Source organism: Balearica regulorum, chromosome Z (assembly GCF_011004875.1).
Source record: "Balearica regulorum gibbericeps isolate bBalReg1 chromosome Z, bBalReg1.pri, whole genome shotgun sequence".
In the NCBI taxonomy this organism is placed as follows: domain Eukaryota; kingdom Metazoa; phylum Chordata; class Aves; order Gruiformes; family Gruidae; genus Balearica; species Balearica regulorum.
In genome coordinates, this window is record NC_046220.1 from 45,190,063 (window position 1) to 45,202,126 (window position 12,064).

Consider the following 12,064-nt stretch of genomic DNA (forward strand, 5'->3'; position numbering starts at 1 on the left):
TGATGTTAATGTGACATATGACTGCAGTAACAGCCCTGTAATTTATGGTGCTGTCATATGCAACTGACATTTTTCATTCAGAGGATCCCCGTGGATGATACAAATGCTAAAATAAGCAAGGTCTGTAGGAAAATTTAAGATTAAGGTTTTCTTCCAGTGAAATAGCATTGACCATGGCAGTCATTTAGTAATATATACATAATGTTATATATTTCATGCAATGAACTGAAAAGGAATTTTTCTTGATTAATAACTTTACAAGGCTTTGCAAGACACTTGATAAATATATGAATGATGTGAAATCTTCATTGAATCCATGGAACTGACCTGACTTTTTTAAAATTCTAGCAGTACCATCATATTACGTATGTCTTTTGTGAAGGCATGTTTGTCTGTGGAGTATTGCAATGTGACATACATTCAGAGAAGACAACCAGACATATCCTTAATCTTTTTGATTAAGGATAATAACTTAATATTGAGTGGAATCCTTACTAGCTATCTTGTCAAGGAGAAGTTTAAGTCAGATGCCTTATAAATTTATAATGGGAAAAAAATGACTCTGTGGAATGCAATTCATATTACACAGAATTGATAATTAATATATAATACAAGACATACTCTTCTTACATTGAAGACAATCTTTTTTTCTTTAGTGTGTGTGTTTCCTGTTATTTTTATGATACACAGCACTTACAGAGTTAATGTTTTAGCTGATAGGATGCCAAAAATTCTTTTAGGCATGATATCAGTGTAGCTTTATAATCTGCTTGCCTTTTCTGCTTCATCTTGTTTGGCATCCCTTTCAAACAGAAAATGAAAATGTGCTCTGGGTCTAATAACAGTGTTTTCAAAACACAGTTTTCTTGAGCTTTCCTGGAGTAAGGGTCATAAATTTATCCAAACTCTTTTATTATTTTGTCTTTGCAATTCTGTGTTATGTATATGAAAAAAATTCAGCATTATAGATGGAAATATTGCAGCCCTCTTGAAGGGTTTTTGTGAAAAGCAGGAATACTGACTCTAGATAAGTAATTTCTTTGTGTTTTCTGTGCACTTTTCTTACTGAGAAGTTTTCAATAGCTTATAAATTTACTGTGAAAGAACACTGCTAATTGAGTCATGATGCTGTTTCACCTTCTGAGTGTCACATTAGAAGATACCAAGTGTTAGTGAGTTTAGGTAAATATTTACACTTTAAACAGTAGTTTGTAAGTTTACATTGCCTTCTCTTTTTCATCAAGCTGTAAAAATGAAAAATATCCTCTGTAGTTCCCATTGCCTTTCTGTAAGGTCTTGTTTAGAGAAGAAGTCTGTATAGAATGTTGAGAAGAAAACATGGTCTGATTAACAGTCAGTCAAAGGACTTAGATTTTATGCTCATCTCTGTTGACATTTAGATTTTTCTCCTTTCTGAATGAAATCCTGTCACCATTGAAATCAATGTGAGTCATAAGAACTGACTGCAAGAAAGCAACGGTTTTACTCATCTGCATTAGTTGCTTAATCTATAAATCTTCCTATTTATTTTAACCAACTACTCCAGCATGCAGTGAAGTTTTATAAATTGCTTGAAGATTCTGTGGTAACGTCAGAGACAAAACCATCAACTTCTACAAAATGGAAATTTTTTTTATTTTGGGGGGTTTTTTGCAGGTTTTTTGTTGTTTGGTTTGGATTTTTTTAAAGTTCCTATTATGCTTATGTTGGTTATTTTAAAATGCAAATTAATACAAGTAAAGATACACTTATTGCAAAACTGAGTTATTTTACAGATTGTTGTATGGCTCAGCAACAGCAGAATCTGCAGGATTCACCTCCTTGTTGTTCTCTGGAACGCTCTTTGGTGGTGAAACAGGTTTTTTTAGGGCGCTGAGGCTTCTAATAATAATAAAGTACATTAATTCCTTTGTTTTGAACTCAGTTTGTTTTGACTCTGTATGAACCACATCATGTCAGCCTAACAGTTCTTCAAAACAATATCAAATCACAATATAATTTTACAGTGACAGAAAAGTGTTACAAATAGAACTGTAGGCTTCACTTACATTTCAGCTATAATGCAAAGAGGTTTTCAAGAGCAGTTAAGCAATTAAAGGCTAACCCAATCATACTAGAAACAAATTTAGCAATTTACTGATTTTTAAGATTTTATGTCATAAACCTTTGGTGTTGACAAAATGTTCTCAGGTTCCAAATTTACCTGCAGGTATTTTAAAGCTGATGTCTTTCTAAGAATTATCTAACTCTCCATTTAAAGTTCAGGAAAGACCTAGAAAATAAATAATGTTCTTAAACCTTGATTTGGTTATTATGTCTTTTTGTGGTATACTTGTCTCTACCATGAATCACATGCATTTCAATACCCACCATTTTGTTAGCTGCTCATAACTGTGCATGCTCAGACTTTACAAATGTACCTGTTAACAGGTTTCACATTCATCACCTCTGTTTTAAAGAATACTTACACTTGAATAGTTGAATTTGCAAAAGGAAAACGCATGCATATTTATTTAACTGCTTACTTATTAATTGTAATTTACTTACTTAAACCTTACATATCAGTAGGAATGTGCAAAACATGAAATGGATCTGTTTACCAAATAAAGTGAACTTGTGTGAATTTATTTTTAAAAAAAATTAAAAATTATTTTCATGACCACCAAAATTCCACTCTCTTTTTTTATTCCAGAATCGAATGGAAGAAAGCAAAGCACTCTTTAGGACAATTATCACATATCCATGGTTCCAGAACTCTTCAGTTATTCTCTTCTTAAATAAAAAAGATCTCCTAGAGGAAAAAATTATGTACTCCCATCTAGTTGATTACTTTCCAGAGTACGATGGTAAGTATAATGATAGCAGAGCTCACGCTCTATTTACACCGCAGTAATGACAAATTGTAATAGCCCTGTCAAATGCTAGACAGATAGATCCTTTGATATATTTTGTTCCTTAAAAAAAAAAACAAAAGTGCTTTGCAATTTTTAATCATTTACATTTTAAAAATATGATTGAACTCTTATGGGATTTTTAGGCTGCTAGGATTTCATCTTATACTGTAATTAATTTTGGGTAGGATGGCAGTACCTTTCATGGGAAATTGTTGACTTTTAGATGAGTATTGTCATATTAGCAGTGAACCACATTCTGTTCTTTTTCATAAGTTGGGGTGAGTGTTTAAACTGGAGTATAAAAGCTAAAAAGAAACAAAAATGTGTTCATCACTTTTATACATTCTCTCCCATACTCTTTTTTTTTTTGAGGTTTGGTTTTGTGTAAGACTGACTATCTGAGGGGAAGTGTCATAGGCTCTCGGTGGAACTCATAGGAACTAGTACCACTCCTTCCACCCTTTGATTGTACTTTTTTTTTTCCTTTATTTTAATTTTACATTATTTATGTGAAGCTTAATGTGCTTGTACATAAAAAAATTCTGTGGATTGTACAGCTGTTTCTGCTAAAATCGTACTTTCAGAAAGTTCTCTTGAAATAAAAAGCTAAGTATTTTGAGGTAACTGAGTGAAGGCCTGGTAAGAGATAAAAGTCAAACTCCTAGAATAAGAGGTCAAAAGAACTAAATGCCTTTATTTTTAAAAGAAGAAAATCTGTTTTGTCCTACCAGGGAGTGAATAGCCAATTTGAAAGCTGAATAAAAGATTAAATCGCTCATGTTCAAATATGGAAAGTAATAATAGGGAAAACATACATTTTATTTCCTGTTTAAAGGGAAGGAAACAGTGAACAGCCTGCAGGATCAGACCGTATTATTTATGAGTCAGTTTAAGTTTAGTTTCATAGTGCTATACAGAAGAGAACTGGCAGTTGAATAGAAATGCGCTCATTCTTTCGAGTTTACTTCATATGACAAGTTCCTTAGAGAACATGCTGAATGTGAGAAGACTCTACATTCAGTCAGTTATCGCCACTCAGGTGACAATAAAGCCTGTGTTAAATGCTTGTCCAGACAAAACTCAGCCACTCAGCTCAGAGAAACCCTATTTCTCCTGTCCTTTGCCATTGGTGAGGGAAAAAAAGATGATGGATTGGAGGGCTATTGGAGTCAAGATCTGGAAGTCTTCAACAGTCTTTATCTCTTAATTCTGCAGATCTTGCTGGACTTAACTCCATAGGCAAGGTTATGGTTTGATTTGATTCCTTGGGGGAGGGTGTCTGTGGCTTGTAGAGATCACCATGTGGTCCTCTTTTCTGTTCCAGCACACTGGGGATGTGAGAGGTGGGAAGATCTGAGGAAAAGATCAGAATTAGGTATTTTTCAGCTGGATCTCTTCTACCATCCATTTTCCTGCACAAGGGAGAAGGTAGCATAGGGATGAGAAAGGCTAGCCAGGATGGCAAATTGGTCTGATTAAATTAAGCTAAGCAGTTCTGCTGCAGGGTGTATTTTAACAGCATTGGAAGGGGGGCTGAGGCATGCTGAGGGGTCAGTGCATCACATGAAGACATCCTTGCATGGCTAGTACTAGAGACTGGCTCATAGGCTGGAATGAACAGCTGGGAGAGGGAGAGAGGGCAGAGACAAAAAAAGGCCCATAATTGTGAGGCAGAGAAGAGAAAAATATTGATGTAGTACTTCTTACATAGTTCTTGAATGTATGATGTAGAGATGCTCTTCGAAAACTGCTGATTAGGGAGCAGTGGACAAGAAACTTACTGATTTATATGGCAGTTCTTTAAGTCTCTGCGTTACTTAGATCACAACTACTTTGCAGTCTAAATTTAACATTGACTCATTTGATTTTTTTTTCTATGTTTTCATAAATGTTTTTTCTAACCTCAATTTCCCATACTTGAACTTCTGTCAGATGAAAATTTAAATTACATGATAGTCCGTAGAGGTGTGATAAGGTAAGCAAATTTGGATACACACTTCAAACAGTACAGTAGATTTTGAGAGAGCGCTGTGTCTAACTACTATGAAACAGTTTAACAAAATTCTAGGAGGTTGTTTAGAACAGTAAGTGGTTTATTTTGAAGAAATCATTGTCTTTTGAAAGTCTGTTTTCTTCACAAATATTGCAAATTTATTCATGGTAGGGTAAGACTTATTGTTGCTGCTGTTGACAGTCTGGGTGACCAAGCCAAAGGCTAGAGCCTGCTGTGTTTTAGAACCTGTAGAAGTGTTGAACAGTCCTCTGTCCTTCTTCAGAGAGCTTACGATCTGTTTACATTTCTAAATCTCAGGAAATGTGTCGTCTGTGTATGGGTGTGTGTATACATATATGTTCATGTGCGTACACCCATATATTGCAGAACTTTACTCCCCCACAAGATGCATTTGCAACACACCAGAAAGTATGTGATTTCTCTTCCATGCATTCCCTACCTAAATTTTATAGAGTTATCCAAATTGGAAACATTAGCAGGTTTATAAGGTTTATTATCCAATTGTTGAAAAATATGTGGGCATGTGCTAACCCCCAAAGTACAGATTTCATAACTGCTGAAGGACAGAGCTATATATAACAGCTGAGCGCTGATATTTATATTGCCATATAACAACAGGACTAATGAAGAGAATAGGAGAAGGAGGCAGCACAGAAAACATGTGTGTTCTGTAGAAACCTATGTTGCAGAAACAGGAGAGCAAGGGAATAATGGCCCTCAGAAACAGCACTTCAATAATGGAACAGAATTCAACAGCTTCTGGCTAATGTTCTTGCTTCTGCACTGCTCTTTTGGCTGTGAACGTGAATGAATCCTCATGGTTCCAGGCTGGAAGTCATTACTTTACCTTCTGTTTTATCTAAAGCTGAACATGTGGTTTGGTTACATAGACACTATCCTTCTGAGAATTGCAACCTTAATTCAGATCTGATAGGATCATTATCATACATAATTTAGATAACAAGTGATTTGTTAGAACATGAGCCTTTTGGAATCAAACAGCTTTAGCTGAAGAGCATGTGCATTTTATTATTACTAAAGTAAATGAAGTTCTATTGGTGACAGTGTCAGACCAGTACAGAATATAACTTCATTATGCTACTTATTAAAATCCTCATGGAACTAGTAAATGTTGCAGTGCTAAAAGAACTTAAGTATAATTTAAATATAGCAGGTGTAGACTGAACATTCACCAATTCTGTTAACATTTTTAAAGATTTGCGCATATAGCTAATTTTTTTTCATTCCATGCAGTTATAAATGACCTGTTTTAAACATTATCTTACCAAAGAAAGAGGATAGTCAGCTTTGACGTGATAGCTCTGACTTGATGAACTTGTGAAATTTTCTTTCATCTTTATTTTTCATAGTTCCTACCAGAAAGAAAGTAGTATATGATACTATTAATTAGTAAAAAGTTCCCTGTCTTCTCTTACGTGAGAACCACAGACTGAGTCTTTCTTGTTTTCCATTAAAGAAGTTGAAAATATTGAATCAACCTTAAGTAAACTGATTTTCTCTTCTTAATTATCAGGACCACAGCGGGATGCACAAGCAGCACGAGAGTTCATCCTGAAGATGTTCGTAGACCTGAATCCAGACAGTGACAAAATTATCTACTCCCACTTCACATGCGCTACAGACACAGAGAATATCCGCTTCGTCTTTGCTGCTGTCAAGGACACGATCCTACAGTTAAACCTGAAGGAGTACAACCTGGTCTAACTGTGCCTAGGAGGCCCTCCAAAACCAACTTTGCGTGATTGAAGATATACAAGAGGGACTGTATTATCTGTGAAAACAATTTGCATAATACTAATTTATTGCCGGCCTGGACTCTGTGAATGTCCACAGAGTTTGTAGTTAATATTATGTTTTATTTAAACTATATGGAGGAAAAAAAAAAGATGCTGAAGTACATTCACAGCACATTTCCTCATTTTTTAGGCAAAACCTTGTGACTCAATGTGTTTTAAATTCTCAGTCGTACATTTACAAAGGATAGCAGTTTTTTTGCTATTGAAGCAAAATCAAGCTGGTTTCCTCTTTCCCTGACCCTTTCTCTCTCCCTCCTTCCCCTCCCCCCCGATATCTTTTACAAGGTACAATGGCCTTTTTTTCCCCAGTTGCATTCCTGGGTGAAATATTTTCTGTTGAGTGATTTGGTCAAGAGAATACTATCATCAGAATTTAAGTCATCAGTCATTCTAATTTTACAGTATGTACTTTCTCTGAATCAAAATTATTGATACTGTGATTTTTAAATTCTTGACATGCGTGTCTTCATTCTGTCTTCGCTTTTGGGACTAGAATATTGGAATTGCAAAAAAGAATTACGGTTGTCTTAAGGATATTAAACTTAACCGTATTTTCACAGTTTGGAAAGGTGCACAGAAGACAGTAGTGAAATAATTAAGACACAACCTGGGATGTTAGATGGAATATGTTAGAATCTCTTTTTAATTGCCATGTGCCATTTTTTTTCTCTCTTCTTTTATTCACAAATGCCAAATAGAAATGTCATAGACACTACATTTTCCCCAGTGGCTACAGCCTGAAACAATTTTTGGTTGGGTTTGGTTTTTTTTTTTCAGTTGCGTGGGGTTTTTTTCTTAAGTTAGAGGTTTTTTAAGTGTTCTTTTTCCACAGTAGAAAAATTATTTTTATTGTATAAAATTCATGATGCCAAATCTGGCTTTTTATAAAACTAATGCTCTTGAAACGTAAGATCCTGATTGAAATGCCAAACTGATGGGTTGGGAACTGACCTGATTGAGTCAACTGCCAAATGATAAACAAACACAGTTTCAGCTCATTTGTTCCCTTTTTTAGAAAGTGTTCCATTTTCTAATGCCAAAACCAACAGTGTGAGTGAATATGCTACAAGGTGCACCATGCACACGCATGTGGTCTACTAATTTAAAGATATGTTAAATCTCTCCTTATGTCAGATATGGCATGAGATTTTCTGTAATAATATCAAGGCACCTTTAGTTGTTTAACAAGAAATTATTGATGAGAGATCATGTTTAGGAGCCTTTCTTGATAAGGTTGCTTGTTAACTAACTGATTCACAGACATTTGATAGGCTTTCATGCAAAATAGCCTCTCTCAATGTTCTTTAGAAAAGATTTATTAATGTAAATTAAACAGTGAGAAAATCATTCTTGAAATCTAAATGTGCAATTTTTTAACAACAAAAATGCAGCACACATTGATGAGCCTTCATTCTGCAGCATAGGTTGAAAGGTGTTTTTTGACTGGGTGCATGACTGCTAGCAAGCTACAAAAAACTCATAGAGTTCAGACATGTAATTGGATTGATTATCTGCAATGCCAAGTAGCACTGGAGTGCACTTAACACAGAAACGCTGCCTCACAGCAGCAGATGGGAGGTGGAAGAAAGAATGGCTTATTAGTTGATTACCAAAGTTAACAATAAATACTAATGAGACGTTTTTCATCCTTGGCCCTCCCAGCTTCAAAACAACAATAACAGTTGCTATTTTTTGCTCCCTCTTAAAACACCTTGTAATTTAAAACTGGTTGTAGGTATAGTGCAATTATGAATGCTATAATCATTGTACATACATCTATATATATATATGGCAGCATCCATATTGGCTTTGTAATCATTAATTTTTGGCAAATTGAATGTGCTGTATTGATATGTATCTATGTAATTGTATTGTATGTCTTATAGCTAATTCACATTTTAAATAATGTTATTTTATTTACTTTTTTAAGAGAGAAGAATGTAAATTTTGTCAGTTTATTTCTGACTAGGGATTTGTTGTTGGTTTTTTATTTACAAAACAAAAAAAAAAAAATTACTATAGTACAGAGCGGTACTAGCATCGTGCTGTATAAAATCATTTGCACATTCCTGAGAAGAAGTAAATTGGAGACACCCAAACAGAGTCCATTCAGATTCAAAATAATGCTTAAATCTTGTCTGGGCTTTTTACAGGTATACAAACCAGTCTTATTAGAAGAACTTATACCATTATATTTAGGATTGGAACATAAGCTTTTAAATATAAATTTATATTTGGCAGATTAACGTTAGGTTACTTTTACTTTTCTAATAGGCTTTATTAGAAAAGTATATTTAGAGATATTTCAAACCGTTGTACATAAGTACTAATGAGTATGTGCTGTTGCCCTAAAAATACCATGAAAAAATACAGAACATCAGATCAATCAGCCTTTTAGAAACTGCAGAAACCTTAGATATAACAACAACAACCAAAAGTCACTATTGTTAATGATTTTAAGGAGTTAAAGCATTTTATTTAATGAAGCTAAAGCAAGTAGCTCTAGGTTATAAAAAGTGACACTGACATTCTGAATAGGGGATCAGAGCAGTGACTCTTACATACAGCATAACAAAATTGGTCCTCATCTTTCTATAAATGCAACAGAGCTTCTGTTTTCAAAGTTCCACTGTTGATAATATCCCTTCTTTTAACCTGGGAATACATTGCCCACCTTGGATTCAGTGCTATAAATGGAACTGTAGCCAAAAAAGAAAAAACAAAACAACAAAAAAAAAAAGAACAAACCAGACAGTGTCTAACAAATGTTTGGGCTTGTTTGGTGTGTTGTTTTGGGGTTTTTGTTGGTTGTTTTTTTTTTAATTCATTTTGTTTTCTTATGGGATATTTGGTGGGGGAGAAGGAAATGTGGTTCTGAGTTTTGTATAAAAACAAAAGTTTACTCATGCTTTATAGTTATATTGTGATTGCAAAGTTTTCAAGAGTGTGTGCCACTGGGCTACTTCTGGTATATTTTAGGTAAGTTGAACCTGTGGCAATGTTTAGATCATTTGAGCATGTTCTGAAAAACAAAAATAATATTTGGCATGCCAAGGCAAGCTTTACGTGAATCACCTAACACAGCATTGCAGTGTGACAGTTTACAAAAACATTTCCTTTTTAAATGACACAGCTGTTCCCACTTGCAGTATATTCCGTTGTGGTGGTGGTGTTGCTGTTGTTTTAATTGGTGGTTTCTACTATGCCTTATAGTACTTGAGTCCAGAAGTTTGTGCCTCTAACATGAAGCTGAAGGCAAAAACATCAAGACAGAAACCCTTTTAACTTTGCCAAAATTAAGTGATTTCTTTGAATGTCATAAATGGGGGAGGAGGGAAGGAAAACATTTTGGGAACCTGTGTATTCTAGAAGTTCACTAGCACAAGAAAGCTGTAATACGTGTTTTACAGAAACTTTAAACTTGCCTTTTTCACAAATTAACTGGCATTGTCCTTACATAGGATGATGCAGCTATAAGGGCAGTTTACTTTTTATAATTCAGACTCTTTTGATTGTCGAGGTGTGTGGACTGTAATTTTTAATCATACTGCCACATGATTGTGAATCACTTTTTTTAAGTTAGAAAGTGGAGAAGAGACCTTTTTATGCTGGATATCAGTCAGAATTGACTGTATGATTTGCAAAAACTCTAACTGGGGGAAAAGGGCTGCATATAAAGACATTGCTAGACTCCCAGCATTTGGTTGTAAGCTGCAGAAGACTTTCAGATTACTCAACCTCATGACCGTTTCCTTGTTACACATTCTTCACAAAAGAATGAAATATTAGGAGAAAACAAAGACATGTTAACCCACATGAAAAAATAAAATTTAGCCAATTAATTTATTATATGTGCTGCTGTTCTTGGAACTCTGTGCATGGTTATCTTGCAGACTATTACATTAGTGAACTAATGAAGTGTGCACAGCATATTAGCAAGGCCTACAAATTACCTACCTCTAGCTAAGAGACCAGTAAAGTAAATATGTTTTGAAGAGACCCTCCTAAATTAGGAAATTAAAATGTCCTGGTGTAGGTAATTAACTACAGTATTTTAGAAATTCACACTTTTGTAAATACAGTCCCTCTTTTGACATAAACCATAAATTCTAAAGCTTAGTATGCATTAAACAAATAAATCCATCTGTCCCTGTCCAGTTTGTTAGTTTAGTAGGCATTTTCTAAAACCATACAGTAGTTTGAGAAGAAAAGCTACTGGTATTTCCTCTTTTTTGGCTTTTGATTACCCATAACATTTTGAGTTTTATCAATCAAACCAGAAAACATTTCTACATAGTCAACAATAGTTGAGGGTCATTATTTAGCTAGTTAAAGGGATTTTACTGTAAGTTTCACTCAAGCTTTTTCACAGTAGCCATGCTGCAGGGAAGAAAGGAGTAGAGTGAGATTTTGAAGATAGTGTGAAAAAAAACAAAGTCAGCCTGATCAATCTTACTGTAAATCTGTTGGTTTGGGTTTTTTCTCTCAAAATAGAGTGTAAGCTGAAGTCTGTTGCTAGATTCCTCATTTACCATGCTGCAGGAAATCCTTATTTGATCAATTATTTTTTTCAGATACATTTTTAAACTTGCAGTATTTAAAAATAAAGATCATATTTGCTGTTCTTAAAGTGTCATTTAAATGCATGTATTGTGTGTTGTTCGAGGGACAGAAACAGGGTTTTTTTGAAAAAAACTAATACTGTACAGTTGCTGCCCCTCAAAAATGTTGCTGGTTAAAAATACAATATTTTTGGCCATAACTTCGTACTATAGTATCTTCATTCCTCAAAGTCTAGCTTTTCTGAAATATTATTTGGGCTTATTGTTCTCCCAAAATGCTTCTTATTGTAAATGTTGGATAGATGTATTATTCCATTATTACTTTTTAATTATACATATATCACTGTCTAAATATTAAAATTGCCAGAACATCTTTGTTACAGCCAGAACATTCAAAATATTTAAGGTTTTTTACAGTGGAGACAGTCATTTGACAGTATTATTAAAGGGGGGTTTTGACTTGTGTACAGCAGAAACTTGGAAGCATGGGGGAAAAGAAATAATAGCCTATATCTTGCTAATAGAAAACCTGCAGAATTTCTAGACGGTGAGGTGAATTTTTTAAACATTTTGGCTGATTGCAGTAGTGCTGCAAGAGCAGACTATTTCTTTGATCTTTTTATTCACCTATGTGATGATAGGAATAATGGTAAGATGTTATGAGTTGCTTTTCAGGAGTCTGGCTCATATCTAATCAACAATTGGTGGATCTCAGATCTTCATTACTGAAGAAATAGGATTTCAGGCCAGTTGCAAAAATGAGTTTGTTCTCTATTA

At 34.4% G+C, this 12,064-nt stretch overlaps 1 protein-coding gene across 1 annotated transcript in view; it reads left to right on the forward strand.

Moving 5' to 3' along the window:
- The window catches only part of LOC104636483 (guanine nucleotide-binding protein G(q) subunit alpha), a 135,499-nt gene extending 124,138 nt beyond the window's left edge, over positions 1 to 11,361 (forward strand). The window contains exons 7-8 of the mRNA XM_075740896.1: positions 2,693 to 2,846; positions 6,443 to 11,361. Of these exons, the coding sequence (XP_075597011.1) occupies positions 2,693 to 2,846; positions 6,443 to 6,633 (345 nt within the window). The 3' untranslated portion in view covers positions 6,634 to 11,361. The remainder of the gene's footprint in view (positions 1 to 2,692; positions 2,847 to 6,442) is intronic.
- The last annotated feature ends 703 nt before the right edge of the window (positions 11,362 to 12,064 follow it).